This window comes from Notolepis coatsorum (genome assembly GCF_963971535.1).
Source record: "Notolepis coatsorum genome assembly, chromosome: 13".
NCBI classification, from domain to species: Eukaryota; Metazoa; Chordata; class Actinopteri; order Aulopiformes; family Paralepididae; genus Notolepis; species Notolepis coatsorum.
The window spans coordinates 46457553-46474985 of record NC_140177.1 but is presented as its reverse complement, the minus strand read 5'-3'; the positions used below and the strand labels follow the sequence as shown (position 1 = coordinate 46474985).

The 17433-nt window shown below is 44.5% G+C and overlaps 1 protein-coding gene across 4 annotated transcripts in view; it reads left to right on the top strand.

Annotated features, from left to right (window-relative positions):
* mib1 (MIB E3 ubiquitin protein ligase 1) overlaps nucleotides 1–17433 on the top strand; it is a 185627-nt gene that overhangs the window by 79496 nt on the left and 88698 nt on the right. For all 4 annotated transcript variants that reach the window (XM_084326843.1, XM_084326842.1, XM_084326841.1 and 1 more), the window contains exons 9-12: nucleotides 900–1033; nucleotides 2902–3009; nucleotides 3275–3472; nucleotides 15183–15334. In XM_084326843.1, the coding sequence (XP_084182969.1) occupies nucleotides 900–1033; nucleotides 2902–3009; nucleotides 3275–3472; nucleotides 15183–15334 (592 nt within the window). The remainder of the gene's footprint in view (nucleotides 1–899; nucleotides 1034–2901; nucleotides 3010–3274; nucleotides 3473–15182; nucleotides 15335–17433) is intronic.

Genomic DNA, 17433 nt, shown 5'->3' with positions numbered 1-17433 from the left:
ACGTTCCCACATCCGGAACGATAGATACCCGATGTTGAATGGGCCATAGTAATGCCGATATAGCTATAATATTTAAAAAGTTATAGCCCTGCAAAGAAGGTAAACATCTCCATAGGCTTACAGCGGTGGCAGACTGGACCCAATGATGGGTACAATGCACGGCGCCCAATGTGTTAACAGATTGCAGAATGGGTAGAATACAGTAAGGCTCAATACAGAGAGAGAGAGAGAGAGAGAGAACCTATTTCATTCAAAAGGAAGATATTGATGGACAGTAGCTATAGTATATAGCTCAGCAGCTGTAACTTATTTACGTTTCAATTATAATGAATTAAAGAATTGTATAATGGCCAATTATATATATATATATATATATATATATAATATATATATTGAGCTCTAAAAAATTAAAACCTTATAATGGCAACATTGACTAGGCTGCGTGCAGGATTTTCTTTGTTTATTGACCTTGATGCCAATTATTTCAATGTCAAATATCGGCCCAATCTATCACTAATTGAAAGAATGGTTGGACTCATTCATCAAAACAGTGTCATATGAAATGTTAACATAATAAGAAAAGTAAACATTCAGAAAGAATATTGCAATGATTAATGAAACATATTGTGGTATTGTATTATAGAGTCTGGTAAACTGAAACATATTGGGGTAATGTATTATGGAGTCTGGTAAACTGCAGGAACAACCTAATTTCCATTTTGACACCCATATATCTGTTTAGGTATGCGATGGGTTTTCAATGTGTTTCATTGGCCCTATGGTCATGACACCTTCTCACAAGCCGGAGAACTATGCAACCTTTCAATTGAAGTGGAAACTTAAAAAGTTTTTTTCCCCGACAGCAGCAATAAACATTTCTCTGATGATTGTGTCTGTAGAGCGCCTGTCTCAGCTGCTGAAGAAGCTGTTTGAGACCCAAGAATCTGGAGACATCAACGAGGAGTTGGTTAAGGCTGCAGCCAACGGAGACCTGGCCAAGGTAGAAGACATCCTCAAGAGACCCGACGTGGACGTAAGTGCTCCACCCAACATGCTCCACTACCGCTGGTCTGTCTGGAGGCTCTTGTCCTTCAGTTTCAAAGGGGACACGAGACAATGTTCGTTCAGTCTTCTGCAATCTCATCAGTCCCACAACAGGCATACTACTCAACTTGATTGTTATTCAGTTTACACTGTAACGCCATGAACGTATCTGGTGTTTATGGGGAAACTAAACCAGTTAGCCTAATATGAAACATTAGGAACAGGCAGCCTGGATGTTCTTTCGTTCTGGGCAATATTCACAAGGGGATATTCATAAACGTAGCTGCAATCTAACTAACAGTCTTGCAGTAAAGGCCTGGTCCTGGTGGCTACTCGCAAAGTCACTGACCACACGGCTGCCATTTTGCTCTTATGTCATCATGCGCAGCTTGGGTTTCAACCCGAGCATGACATAAGAGCACGTCTGTCTCCACTTCATGCTGTCTAATAAGGCTGCAGGCATACTCAGTTGATTATCGTATCTATACTCTAATGCCCAAGTCTTTCACTAGTTTCACTTTCACTCTCCATACACATACACATATACATACATTTTTACATTTTCAGTACATGGAGGAGATGCTGCCGGTCTCCCACTCCTGCTTCTCTCTCTCTCCTCTTCTCTCTCTTTCTCTCTCTTTCTGTCTGAAAAGTATTAAGCATGGGCCCAGAGGAGGCTTTGAGGGGGCATTGGTACTGTGCACTGCAGTACAAGTACAAGGGTGGATTCTCTATCTCTATCTTTCCCTATCTTTCTCTCTGAAAAGCATTAGGCCTAGGTCCAGAGAAGGCTCTTGAGGGCGCATTGGTACTTACTGTGCACTACAGTACAGGGGTGGATTCTCTCACTCATTTTGTAGCAGTGTCTCACACAATAATACACACACACGAAAGTCTTCAAATCACTGTACTGTTTGCGCAAAACACAACTTTCTGTCTCGTAATCTTGGAAGTCGTTGTGGTTTTGCTGCTCAGCCGCTACATGACTGATCAGCGACGGGGGCTTTTACACATTACAACATCTTTCACCAGAGGGAATCCCTGACGAGTTTGTCCTGTTTCTCTCTCTCTCGTTCTCGCTCTCTCGCATGTATTGCGCCCTCATTGGCTCTTGAGCCCCCCGACAGGTCCAGCTATGTAGCTTGCTTGATATCTGTCAAGCATCTGGGACAACTGCAACAACCAGTCTCTTGGATCACGTTTTTAACAGTTTGAACACACGGCAACCGAGCGAACGCCGATTTCTGAACTGGGGCTTTTTGTCGACGATCTCCCAAATCTCCATCTTCGGCGAGTGGAAAATCAGGGCTGTAATCATGTAGTCTGAACTGTGCTTTAGCCTCCACAGCCCGCCCCCACCTCCTGAGCACTCTGCAACACGGTCTCCACTTGGTGTGTGTGTGTGTGTGTGTGTGGTGAAGGCTGGCCAGGTGCCCCAGCGCCTTTCAGTGGAATTATTTGCTGAAAGCCGAACACGCTGAGCCTGGCCAAGTGATCCGCCCGCCAGGACAAGAGACGTCCCACCTCCCAGAGGAGCTCGCATTAATATTTATGCTATGAGTTATTGCAGTCCGTGCTGCAGTTGGTGATGAAACACACACACACACACACACACACACGTCACACACACACACTGGCAGAAACCTAGAACACCCACATATACACACACACACATATACACACACACACATCATCAACACACGTACGCTAATCTTGTGCTCCAGGTGAACTGCTAGTTCAGTGGATAGACATAAACGTATGCAATGTTGTGACATTGACAAACTCTCTCTCCACACACACACACACTCACACACACACACACGTTGATGTTCTGTCTCACCTCTCCCGTCTCTGCAGGTGAACGGCCAGTGTGCAGGACACACAGCCATGCAGGCGGCCAGTCAGAACGGTCACGTGGACGTGCTGAAGCTGCTTCTCAAACACAGCGTGGACCTGGAGGCTGAGGTTGGTACTACAGCTGGAGGGCTTCTGTCTTTCTTAATGTTCATACTTGCCCTTATCTTTCATGCCAATACATCCTCATTACTCAGTAAAGATAGTTTGACCACACACACACACACACACACACACACACACACACACACACACACACACACACACACACACACACTTCTTCTCAGCCTTCAGCAGATTTCCCATCCTAAAGTGGGAAAAAGTGATGAAATCCTCAGAGTATTTAGTCATTATGTGGCTTTATCATTGTCCTCAGGACAAGGATGGCGACCGGGCGGTGCATCACGCAGCCTTCGGCGACGAGGGCTCTGTCATCGAGGTGCTACAGAGAGGCGGGGCCGATCTGAACGCCAGGAACAAGCGCAGACAAACGCCGCTGCACATCGCCGTCAACAAGGGCCACTTGCAAGTGGTCAAAACCCTGCTGGACTTTGGTTGCCACCCCAGCCTCCAGGTACACTTTCACTACACCCACCCCAGCCTCCAGGTACACTTTCACTACACCCATCCCAGCCTCCAGGTACACTTTCACTACACCCACCCCAGCCTCCAGGTACACTTTCACTACACCCACCCCAGCCTCCAGGTACACTTTCACTACACCCACCCCAGCCTCCAGGTACACTTTCACTACACCCACCCCAGCCTCCAGGTTAGTGCTGCGCGATTAATCGTAAAAAGACCGCCATCTCGATTCATAGACCTATGCGATCTCATTTCTAAATGACGCCGATTCTGGTGTATTTGCATTTGCGTCAAAATGGAGATCAATTCCATTAAAAACACTCGCTCCTATTCTCTCTTCCTCACTCAGTCACAGCGCTCACTGCCGCTGCTCTCCCCACAATGCCCCTCCCCCCTCAGGCTACTCAGCTGAGTAAACAGCTGAGCTCATACACAACACGGCACGTGTCGAACGAGCACGACAGAACATTTTCAAGCTAAAGAAAAAAGAAAGAAATGAGCGACACTGAAAAAAATCCCGGTGGTGAGGGAGAGAGTGATGTATCCACTACTGTGCTTATACCGATAAAAGGAGCACATTCCAGTGTATGCAACTTTTTCGGGTTTAAATCCGACGATGATGTACAAGGAGGAGTCATACTTTGCAAGCAATGCTTTGGCACCATCGCAGCAACGCAAGTTCAAGTTTCTTTAATAGTTCTTTAATACTTTTATACAAAATGCTTCTTACTGTTACGCTCCAGAGACTGTGCAAGACAAGATAAGTATGAAATAAAATAACATAGTATAGCATGTAAATTAGAAGTAAAAAAATGAGGTCACAGTGTTCAGTATAGACATATGTACAATGTTCGATGCAGAATAGACGTAACTGAGTTACCATATAATATACAATACTATGCAGTGTACTAATATACAATACTATATAGTGCAAGGCAGAAATGGGATGAGGTGCAACGAGTTGTAGTGCAAATCCTTTATCAATAAATATAAAGTGTGGAGAGTGGGTGCTGCAGTGTGTTGTTTGTTTAAGTGAGTGTGTGGGTGTGTGTGCTGTGTGCATTTGATGGTTGTTGCATAGTGTTTATTGTTCATTTAGCAGCCTGATGGCCTGGGGATAGAAGCTTCTTCTGAGTCTTTCTGTGCTCGCCTTAAGACTCCGGTATCGCTTGCCTGACCGCAGCAGTTCAAATAGGCAGTTGTTCGGGTGGCTGGAGTCCTTGATGATTCTCTTAGCCTTCCCCCTGCACCGCTTGTTGTAAATGTTCTGGAGGTTGGGAAGCCCCCCTCCAATTGTGCGTTCGGCTGAACGTGTCACTCTTTGTAGTCTGCTACGGTCTTGTGCAGTGCTATTCCCAAACCAGGAGGTGATGTTGCCAGTCAGGATGCTCTCTATTGTACATGAGTAGAAGTTCCTAAGGATCTTCTGACTGACTTGGAACTTCCTTAGGCGCCTGAGGAAGTAGAGGCGTTGTCGTGCCTTCTTCACAACACTGTCAATGTGTGTGGTCCATGTCAAGTCCTCGGATATGTGGGCTCTGAGGTACTTGAAACTGTTCACTCTCTCAACCGGTGCCCCGTCGATGCTGAGGGGGCTGCAGGGCTGTACGCTAAGCTTTTTCACTAGGGGCAGTAAATGAGAAATTTAGGGGCAAAAAATATTTTTTAGGGGCACATTTTTAAATAACAATTTTACCATTATTTATATAGATTGTTTTTGATTAAAAAAAAAAAAGAAAAAAAATTATTTTATATAATTTTTTTTTAATAAAATATATATATTATATAATCATACTTGTAGTTGTATTATCTGCGAGACATCGCCACCACGCAACAAGTCAAAATGCTCGCTATATGCAACCAGCTCCACTGTCTGTGTGTACTCGAGTAGCCTCCAGCTACGGCCAGGATTCTCCGGAGCTGCAGCTGGACCCTATACTGTAGCCTCCAGCTACGGCCAGGATTCTACGGCGCTGCAGCTGGACCCTATTGACTATATTCAGCGTGCCCTCAGCTCGAATACGCATCGACTCAGTGTTATAAGACATTGATATCAGGAGCTATCTGAACTATTTAGTTTAATGGGACGTTTCGTTTTGAACAGTTAGGGTTGGGTACCGTTCACATTTGAAGTAACCGGTACCTGGGGATCGATAATAGTATACGACGACAGGGCTTGAGACTAACACCGTCCCGTCGTCCCGGGGGAAATAAAAATATGTATTTGGGATGAAGAAAAATCCTCCACGGGGCCGGGACACAGTCGGGATGAAGAGGATTTATTTTCCCCCACTTGGAAAATGTCAACTGCGCCGACTGTCAGTGCGCATATCACTGTCAAACGGTGCGTGTCTTCCGAGTGCTCGCTTTAGTTGACAGTGGCACGAGACCACTGCACGAGACCCGCGGAAATATCAGAATGTTTAATAGAATGTTTAATAAAAGTTCTCGTTGTTCCGGCCATCCTCTAGCCATCCTCTGTCAAGGGAGCACTCTCAAACATGCTGCACTATTTGAAGTGTATAACGTTAAACAGAGCAGAAGAAGATGGAATAACAGACACAGACTGACCAACAGGGAACTGCATCCAACCCTAGTACAAAGGCAGGTCTGCGGTGGTGGCTACTGCCACTGCTGGCTCAATGTTCTCGACGGTCACATTTTCATTCGACGGCTCACTAGGAGGTGGAACGCGTCGAAAATATGAAGCAATACTAACTTTACTTTTCTTCATAGGCATAGCTAAATCAGACAGTCAGCCAGTCTATCAGAGTGCTCAATCGATTTTCCCCACTCTCATACCTGAGTGCTCAGCTCGCGTGAGTGACGAATGCAAGTCTTGAAATCCCTACTCGCAAGCCCGCCCCCAAATATTATTTACCAATCGCAACGGCCAATTAAAGGGGCAATTTGCGACGAGCTCGTCGCACTGTACAGCCCTGGGCTGTAGTCCTTGACCCCCGACCTCCTGAAGTCCACAATCATCTCTTTTGTTTTGCTGACGTTCAGGGAGAGGCAGTTCTCCTGACACCACTGTGACAGATTCTCTACCTCTTCCAGGTAGGCCCTCTCGTCGTTGGCAGAGATCAGGCCCACCACTACTGTGTCATCAGCAAATTTGATGATTGTGTTGTTGTTCCGCTGTGCCACGCAGTCATGTGTGTACAGGGAGTAGAGGAGGGGGCTCAGAACACAGCCCTGGGGGGCCCCTATGTTGAGCGTGATGGATGAGGAGGTGCAGTTGCCTGCTCTTACCACCTGGGGTCTGCCCGTCAGGAAGTCCAAGACCCACTGGCAGAGGTCATAGTTCAAGCCCAGGTCCCTGAGCTTGGCTATGAGTTTGGTAACACGACCAACCTCTACAGCCACCTCAAACGTCACCATAAAGTCGAATATGATTTAGCAATGAAGGACAAACGAACCACATCACAAAATCCCAGCCGTCAGACCACACAAGCCTCAATAACGCAAATGTTACACAGTGCATCGCCATATCCATCAAGTCAATCAACACTGTTCAAAACGAGGGGTTTAAGAAAATGATCAAGACGCTAGACAAGCGCTACTCTATGCCCTCTCGCAAATACTTTTCAAATGTTGCATTGTCTGCTCTGTACACCCAGTGTCGAACGACAGTCGAGACAGAACTGCGTGATGATGTGATGAGGTTTTATTTGTATTATTATTTATTTTAAAGCTGTAACTACCTGAACATTCTATTTCATGTTAAAACCATAATTGAACATTCTAAAGCCCTAAGCGAACATCCTATTTCACTCTGAACATTCTAAAGCCATAACCGAACATTCATTACTGATCACACCTACGTTTATTCATACATTTTACATTCTAGTTTGTTTTATGTTCAGCAGCATTTAAGTGAATCACTTTGATTAAGGGTGCTTTCACATATAGTTTTGGTGGACTCTGTGCGGTTCTGGTGGTGAAGTTGCAACATTGTTGCATTCTTTGTTGCATTCTTCATTTGGTTCGTCTGCATTCACACAGCAATTTGTCAGGCGCACCAAAACCTTCTGAACAATGTCACACGGTCGAAAATGGCACTCGTCTATTGGACAATAGAGTGGAAATGTGTGTGTGGCTGCGAGCCTGTGTGTGTGTGGACTGCGAGCCCCATAGATATGGCGAGCCCTGTCTGACTCCAGATCAGCAGAGGCGGAGTTTTTTATTTTGACATGGCATTGATCCATTGTTCTATTGAAGCCCATTACCACCATCCTCTTGCTAAACAACTTGTACACGCATTGTTTTTATGAGTGCCCACAAGTAGCTGTTTTATTTGGTCTTCTGCCCATATGTGTACAGTGTGCTTGTTTTGCAGTGAATGCCGTGCGCCTCGGTAATAATAATAATAAACCGCGTTTTTTCTTCCTTCTACCCAAGATAGATAGATAGATATATAGATAGATAGATGCAGTGTGCTTGTTTTGCAGTGAATGCCGCGCGCAGTGGTAATAATAATAAGCACTTCCTATATTTGGTCCGCGTTTGGTCCGATGAAGCGAACCGAGACCTATGTTTTTGGGCGGACCAGAGTTTGTGTGTTTGGTCCGCGGACCAAGTTCGACGCGCATTTACACAAACCCAAAAAAGCGGACTATCGAATTCTGGTCCGATAGTCCGGACCAAACAGCCCCTGTGTGAAAGCGACCTAAGTGTTCTAAAATAATACAAGAGACTTATAAGTTTAAGTCAAGCACTTTGTTATAAGTTAAGATATAAGTTGTGTTAAGTCAAGCACTTTGATATGTTATGTTGTCCGTTTAAGAAAGTGCAATAAATGTTTTTATAAAATAAAAAAATAAAAAAAGAATCGTGAGAGAATCGTGATCTCAATTCTTAGGGAGGAAAATCGTGATTCACATTTTAGCAAGAATCACCCAGCCCTACACCAGGTACACTTTCACTACACCCACCCCAGCCTCCAGGTACACTTTCACTACACCCACCCCAGTGAAGGATGTCTGTTTTTCAATGTGTATATAATGTAAAACATTGGTGGACGACAGCATCTACTTATAGCCATCTCAGAGGAGGAGGACGACAGAAAGAGTCAGTGTGTCAGCAGCAGACTAAGACAGAGCCCAGGGCTTCGAGGTCGTTCAGCAGCTTGCTGGCATAAACACTGATAAGGACTGAGAGCAGGCAGAATGGTCAGAGAGAACTATGGAGAGGTTGACATCAATAGAACGGACGTTTAGTGTGTGTTAAAGGTGAACAGCAGTTGTCATGACAGCGTGTCACATAGCAACGAGAATGCTATGCGATGCTATGCTATGGCGAGAATATTATGAGATGAGAGTTCCTTCCGGGTGTAAGTTAGATTCAGATACAACACACACAGGAGAAGAAGCTTGATCAGAGACTTTGAAACGCCCCCCCCCCCCCCCCCCCTTCCCTCGTGGGGAAGGGTGGAGGGGAGGAATGGCCACGACGACAGGGAAGGCTTCTGGATAACAGCTAGGCCGTGACGACCACCGAGTGGGGTAACAGGAGATCATTAGATAGATACTTTATTAATCCCCTTGGGCCCTTGGGGAAATTCAGGGTATCTCGCAGCTCACACAGTATACAGACATTGACAGTTCTCATTCAGTTATTTCACGTTATGTCTGCATCATGAATAAAAAATAAGCACATGATAAAATTCAATAAAATCATATCTATCAATGTCAATAGGAGTGTGATGAGATAAAAGCAGGTGTATAAAACAAGTGTGTAAAAACAGGTGTATGAAAAAACAGTGTGTAAAAACAGGTGTAAAAACAGGTGTGTGGGTCAGAGGTCAAGGTCCCCAGCACTATATTACGCTGTTGTACAGTCTGATGGCTGTGGGGACAAAGGACCTCCTGTGCCGCTCAGTCCGTGAGTGCAGGGAGATGAGCCGTCCGCTGTGACTGCTGCTCTGCCCCACCAGGGTGTGGTGGAGAGGGTGGTTGGTATTGTCCATGACGGCCAGCAGCTTGCTGTGCGTGCGGCTCTCCACCACGGTCCCCAGTGAGTCCAGTCTCCTCCCCACCACTGAGCCAGCCTTTTTCACCAGCTTATCCAGCCGCCTGGCATCCCTGGCTGTGGTATTACCACCCCAGCAGATAGCGGCATAGAGGAGCACACTTGCCACCACTGCCTGATAGAACATGAACAACATTTCTCCCCACACACACATTAAAAGACCTGAGCCGGCTCTGTCCTTTCTTGTAGAGCGTTTCCGCGTTTGCAGCGCAGGCCGCGTGAACACTTAAGGTAACCTACTTGCATTCAGCGTTTCGTCACGCGTTTCTCTGATTGGCCACGACGCCCACGTGACCACGCCTAGCACACGCCCCGCGGCAGAGCGCTTTCCTTCGCGAATACGCTCGTTCAGAACGCAGGCCGCCATCTTTAATGTGTGCCATACTGTAGGTTGCATGGTCGCATAGGTCATATTAATAGGTTGCCGCGGCATTATGCATTCGTAATCCCCCCTACATAATAACCACGCAGGTTAATCAAGCAACGCTCGCGCAATACCTATCTTAATAATAAGTAGGCAATTGGCACAAGTGTAAATTATACATTCGTCACTCAGTTTTAATATCGAGGGATAGCTCAACTCGTTTGTCAGCTTGCTGTGGAGCCGCTGGTCAGTCGGTGACAAGTTCGAATCACTTCAAATGTTTTTTTTTTTTTTTTTTTACGTTTAATTAATTTATCATCTCTCGATATAAACGTAACTAGCTATTCATATCAATCGAAATAATGTTCATCTCCGATATTTAAACATGGTCCCCAAAATGAATGGAAGCGAATGAGGAGCCTAAATAACATTATATAACGTTGCGTTACAATGTACAGTTTCTAGTTCATCAGTAAGAGTGTACTGTACATACAGAGTTAAGAGTGTACTGTACATACAGAGTTAATTGTGTACTGTACAATACATATAGTTAAGTGTACTGTACATACATAGTTAAGTGTGTACTGTACATACAGAGTTAAGTGTACTGTACTGTACAATACAGAGTTAAGTGTGTACTGTACATACAGAGTTAAGTGAGTACTGTACAATACAGAGTTAAGTGTGTACTGTACATACAGAGTGTACTGTACAATACAGAGTTAAGTGTGTACTGTACATACAGAGTGTACTGTACATACAGCGTTAAGTGTGTACTGTACATACAGAGTGTACTGTACAATACAGAGTTAAGTGTGTACTGTACATACAGAGTGTACTGTACATACAGCGTTAAGTGTGTACTGTACATACAGAGTTAACTCTGTATTGTACACTACACTCTGTATGTACAGTACACACTTAACTCTGTATTGTACAGTACAGTACACTTAACTCTGTATGTACAGTACACACTTAACTCTGTATTGTACAGTACAGTACACTTAACTCTGTATGTACAGTACACACTTAACTCTGTATGTACAGTACACTTAACTATATGTATTGTACAGTACACACAACTCTGTATGTACAGTACACTCTTAACTCTGTATGTACAGTACACTCTTACTGATTAACTAGAAACTGTACATTGTAACGCAACGTTATATAACGTTATTTCGCGTGACAACACTGTACATCAGTGGAGGCTGCTGACCAAATTTTTAGGTGAAGCACAAATTATTATATTATATTATATATTAAATTATATTTTTTAAACATCCCCAACGCTGCAACACCCCCATTCCTCCCAGGTGTCAGGCTCCTCATTCGCTTCCATTCATTTTGGGGACCATGTTTAAATATCGGAGATGAACGTTATTTCGATTGATATGAATAGCTAGTTACGTTTAGAGATGATAAATTAATTAAACGTAACAAAAAAAAAATTGAAGTGATTCGAACTTGTCACAAACTGACCAGCGGGTCCACAGCAAGCTGACGAACGAGTTGAGCTATCGGTCGATATTAAAACTGAGTGACGAATGTATAATTTACACTTGTGCCAATTGCCTACTTATTATTAAGATAGGTATTGCGCGAGTGTTGCTTGATTAACCTGCGTGGTTATTATGTAGGGGGGATTACGAATGCATAATGCCGCGGCAACCTATTAATATTACCTATGCGACCTACAGTATGGCACACATTAAAGATGGCGGCTTGCGTTCTGAACGAGCGTCTGCCGCGGTGGCGTGCTAGGCGTGGTCATGTGGGACGCTGAACGCAAGTAGGTTACCTTAAGTGTTCACGCGCCCAGGCCAGCTTATCGTCTAGGTGCACACCTAAATATTTGTATGTCTGCACCGTCGCAATGTTGTTTCCCCGTATGCTGACTGGTTGCAGAGGTGGTTTCGACCTGCGGAAGTCAAGTACCATCTCCTTGGTCTTTGTTGCGTTCAGGAGAAGGCCGTTCCGTTCGCTCCAGTCACTGAAGGCTAGGGATGGGTACCTTTCACATTTGAACCGGTACCGGTACCTGTGAATCGATACCGGTACCCAACGGTACCTTTTTTCGGTACTTTAGTCTCAAGAAATTTAATTTACCTACCTCAGTCTTAAAAAAAAAATCCAAACTTCAAATAACTACAATTTCGACAGTTTTCGGCTTGTCATTGCTCCGACTGCTTTGTTGTTGAATCAAGTCAAATCCTAGGTAAGCATATATTGTGCGTGTGAACGTTGACATGAAAATTAAAAAAAAATAATAAAAAAAAAAAGTAAAAATTTTTTTTTTTTTTTTTTTTTTTTTTTTTTTTTTCGGTTTCTCACTTGATTCGATACTCGGTAGTATCGACGTGTTTCGGTTCGTTGCCTCAAAAGTACCGAATTCGGTACCCATCCCTACTGAAGGCTCGCACCTGGTCCCTGTACTCTCCCTCCTGTCCCTTCCTCACACACGCCACAATCGCTGTGTCGTCCGAGTATTTTTGGACGTGGCAAGACTCAGAGTTGTAGTTGAAGTCTGCCGTGTAGAGGGTGAACAGGAACGGAGCGAGAACAGTCCCCTGTGGAGCCCCAGTGCTGCTGACCACTGTCTCCGAGACACAGTTGCCCATTCTGACAAACTGAATGAATGAATGAATGAAAAACTTTATTAACAGATTGCAGAATGGGTACAGTGCAGTACAGCTCAATACATACAATTGTTAAGGGGATGCAGACCAGAGAAAGACTTTCGTCTTGTTTACATCAGGGTCCCCCATTTTCAATTCATCGTAACATATATGACATACATGACATACAGATAGACAGTACTGCTACATCTATACATTTATGACATACCAGATTTGCAATTACAGTACTGTTTGTGATACAAAAAGAGTCCAGCAAGAAAAGAGTATATACATTGGGCGTAGAAACTGTACATTGGATTGGGTAGGTGGGGGTGGGGGGGGACTGTACATTGGAGGTGGTTGGGTGGGTTGGGTAGGAGGGGTGGGTGGGGGACACTATACAACTGTACAAACAACACTGTACATTGGATTATTGACAAGACCATACTTGGTAATTTACTGTACATTGGAGGGGGTTGTGTTCGGACATTTACAGGGGCCAGTTTCGAGTTGCAGTCTCCCTTAGGTGTTTTTTGAAAGTGGGTAGTGATTCACATTCCTTTACAGCTTTGGGTAGGGCGTTCCACATTGATGTGGCATAATTGCGAAACGTGTTTAGTCCCTTGTTTGAGCCGAATCTGGGTTTAACATGACTAACTGTGGTCGGTCTGTCAGGTAATCCGTGATCCAGGAAGTGAAGGAGGGATCCACCCCATCTTCCTGAGCTTGTCTTTAAGTATGGGAGGTTGAATAGTATTAAAAGCGCTCGAAAAATCTAAAAACATAATCCTAACATAACTCCCCGGCTCATCCAGGTAGGAGTAGGCCCGGTGGAGCATGTAGAGGACCGCGTCGTCCACCCCGATGCTCTCCCGATACCCAAACTGCAGGGGGTCAAGGGCGTGTTCAGTCTGTGGCCTCAGATGGTGTAGAAGCAGCCTCTCCAGTGTCTTCATGATGTGTGACATGAGGGCCACCGGTCTGTAGTCGTTGAGCTCGGCCGGGCGCCCAGCTTTGGGTACCGGCACAAGACATGATGTTTTCCACAGGACCAGCACCCTCACGTCCCGCAGGCTCATATTGAAGAGCTTCTGGAGCGGCTCAGCCAGTTGGTCTGCACAGAGCTTCAGCAGCCTCGAACACACGCCATCCGGGCCAGCCGCCTTTTCTCTACGCAGTTTCCTTAGTTCCGCCCTCACCTCATCAACTGTGAGGGACAAGGGGGGGGGGGGGGGGGGGGGGGGGCTGGGTGACACAGGGGGGAGGCAGGTGACAGGGGGGGGGGACTAGGTCACAGGGGGGGGCTAGGTGACAGGGGGTGGGGCCAGGGGGCGGAACTGCAGGGTTGTGGTGCCGTGTCAAACCGGTTGTAGAATTGGTTAAACTCGTTGGCCTTGTCCACTTCACCCTCTGCCTGGCAGTTTACCTGCTTATAGCCGGTGATGGTTTTCATTCCCCTCCACACCTCTCTGGTGTTGTTGTGCTGCAGAATGAATTTAGTTTCTTCCAAAGACTTTTCAAGGACAATACAGAACGTGGTTACATCTTATTACGAGGCTTTGTTTATGGAATAAACAAAGTTTTTCCAAGAAAGGTATCACGTTGCCAGTGACGAATTCTTATGATTACGGATTGCATTAAAGGGGAATGACAAAGATTGTACAGCCAGTATGAGAAGGTCGACGTCGGAGAGAGAAATAAACACAACGCAGGAACTACACGAACACAGATGAAGAGGTGATACTGGCTGATTATGATCGAAATCCAACACCAGCCTACAAGTACACTTTCACTACACCCACCCTAGCCTCCAAGTACACTTTCACTACACCCACCCCAGCCCCCAGCCTCCAAGTACACTTTCACTACACCCACCCCAGCCTCCAGCCTCACTTTCACTACACATCCAATGTGTGGTGAGTTTTGCGTGGGGACGACTTTTCTCAGAGCGTACAACTAGCCTAAGTAACAATTATCAAGCTATTGGAACTCATGCAGAAGATAGTTGGGTAAAGGCTATTAAAAATAAATACTTTATTTGGGTACTTTATTTGTATAAATATATATATATATTTGTATAAATGTTCAATTAAACCTATGGTGTTTGAAATGTAAGATATTTCAGTTAATATTATAGCCATGATTCAGAGGAGCCTATTCAACAATCAGTGTGTCAACATGTTACCTATAGTAGGGAGGTGTTTTAATTTACCTATCAAACCCTGATCAAGAAAAGACGGCAGGGTTTGAGATGGGTCAATTGAATCCGTCAGTTTTGTGTGCATTCATTCTACATTGCAATTAGGCTGGTCGTTCAAAACTTTTATGAATGTACTTGTATGGTTCTTCTTCAGTTGCAACGGCCTGTTCATAGTATTTGATCACAGATATCTTGCAAACAAACCTGTGACTGTAATCAAGTAGCAGGCAGGTGATTATCATTAACCCTTTCACTGCCGCACTACCAAATGGTTAACCCTTTCACTGCGACGATACAGAAGTTTAACACTTTCACTGCCACATGACAAAGGGTTAAACGACAACTGTGGCCAATGGGCCGTGGCATTGTGCCATATTGGCTGGCAAATCACCGCATGATGAACTCGCTTTATTTGCCACTTTTCACGTCGTAAGTGGTTGTGGGCAGTAAGTGACCGTGTGTGTGTGTGTGTGTGCCCGTGCAGGATTCGGAGGGCGACACCCCCCTGCATGACGCCATCAGTAAGAAGAGAGACGACATGCTGTCTGTCCTGCTGGAGGCCGGTGCAGACGTCACCATCACCAACAACAACGGTTTCAATGCCCTGCACCACGCCGCCCTGCGAGGAAACCCCAGGTACGACGAGTCACCTCAGTGCCGTCACCATCGCTGGTGTCCCAAGGAAGGGACAAGGAAGTGGCTTAGTTGGAATCTGTGGAGGCAGGATTCTTCCTCATCGCTTCATGCTTCTTATATAAGTAGCTCAGACCTGATCCAAATGTGTCTTTACCTAAAAGATAAAGATCTTGACAAATCTGGCTCAGGTATAGTCATCACATGTCGTTTTAAAAAGATTATCTACTAAGACAAACTCCCTAAAGATAATGGGTCTCATTCCCCAATATTTTCCAAAGAGTTCTCTTGGAAGACTTATCTTGGAACCGACTGAGACAGAATCAATGACAAGTTCACTCTGAGTCCTCAATGCGCTGGTAATATGTCTTAATGACTCAAACTTGTCTCAGCTGAGATAATCTGCGTTCGGGAATGGCACCAGTCTGAAACATGAACGCGTGTTCCCGTTCAGGTCATTTGCATACAAAACAACGCCTCCAGAGCTCCTTATAAGGCAACTAATGATGCAGCCGTGTGAAAATGGATGCGGAAGCGTTTTGCGACCAATCAAAATTAGATTAGATTAATTGTATTGTCATCATATATATAATACAGCTCGGGCACCTGCTGCTGCAGCGCGTGCGCGCACACACACACACACACGTACAAATATTGTCATATTTATTTTAATTATGATTAAAGTTAAGCCTTAAGGTCCCCCTATAGGTCATAAATCGATCAATAGAGATTGTATTAGATCCCCAATTATCATATCATGGGGTATCATTGGAAAGCCACACTCATTGGCTACAACCCTGTGCAAAGATTTTTGAGATCGCCAAATGATTGACGGAGCTAGAGCCCCGGGAGTCGGGGGTGGTAATGTGTACTTTTGCGTACTTTGGGGCACGCCTCACATATCGGCATGTAACTCGAGAACCGCTGAACGGATTTTGTCACCTGAAAGGGCAATCGACAGGCAACAAATAGGGCTTTAATTCCATCTATATATTGTATTAAAAGAAATGCACACCCGAGCCACTAGAGGTCGGCAAAGAATGTTTGGGCCCTTGGATGTTAGGTCAATGTTTTTAAATATTTTTTTTGTAGCCAAGAGTAAAGACCATAACCCTATCAAAAACAGTAGTCAAATTGTATATTTTCATTTTTACTGATGTTTTATATGTTTTATCGGAAATACAAATTTATCTGAAAATGCTAATTATCGTAAAAACCGCAAGAAATGACTAAATCCAGATTCAACCCTGCCATTGGAAAGAGGAGCATTTTCCCTATCCATAGATGTATGATTTGGCCATAATAAGGTCAAGTTCAAGGTCAAATATGAATTTATAATTAAAGTCGATTATCATTAATTACTGTGTCTACAAATCCTTCTGTTTAATCATCTTCCCGCTGTTCATTTGCTTAGATTTTTTGTACACATGATCTCAATAAGGTGGTGAATGAGCTTGGTGAGCATTTTCTTGTGCCCCGTATACATTTTTGATCATCATCAAATCATAAATCATAATTAATCATAATTAATTTATTCATTACAATTTACTCAGCCTAGTAACGGACACAATATTTCTGACACTGGAAATACATACCCCCAGGTCCCTAGATGTTCCTAGATACCAAGAACATGCAAATTGACCTTGCAGAAGTGGAGCAATCTTCCATTTACTTAGGCATGTACCTTTAGGCGAAAAACGGTCTACAGATTAACAGGTTAAGTAATTAATTCCAAGGAGGCCTGTAGCGTTGACATGAAGGAATCACTATGAGAACACAGTCTGTCAAGTTAATAAAATGTTCAATTAGTCAATCAATCATAAGTGTGCTCCTCAGCACTCTTAAATCTGCTCTCAGCCACGGTCAAATCCGTTCTCAGGAAGATTTGGGGAATCGCGCTACCAGCCCTAATATGTCTTAAATGGGCAGAAATCTGCCTAAGAGAAAATGTTTGGTCGTAAATCCGTTAGGGAATGAGACCCAATGGCAGGGCACCAAATCTTAACTTTTTCTGTTGTGCGCTGTTGGCTGATATTTCGGATTCAAGATGGTATCAAATTGAGGGCTAGTCTGACTCACAGGATGTTGACCACTTTTTAGGC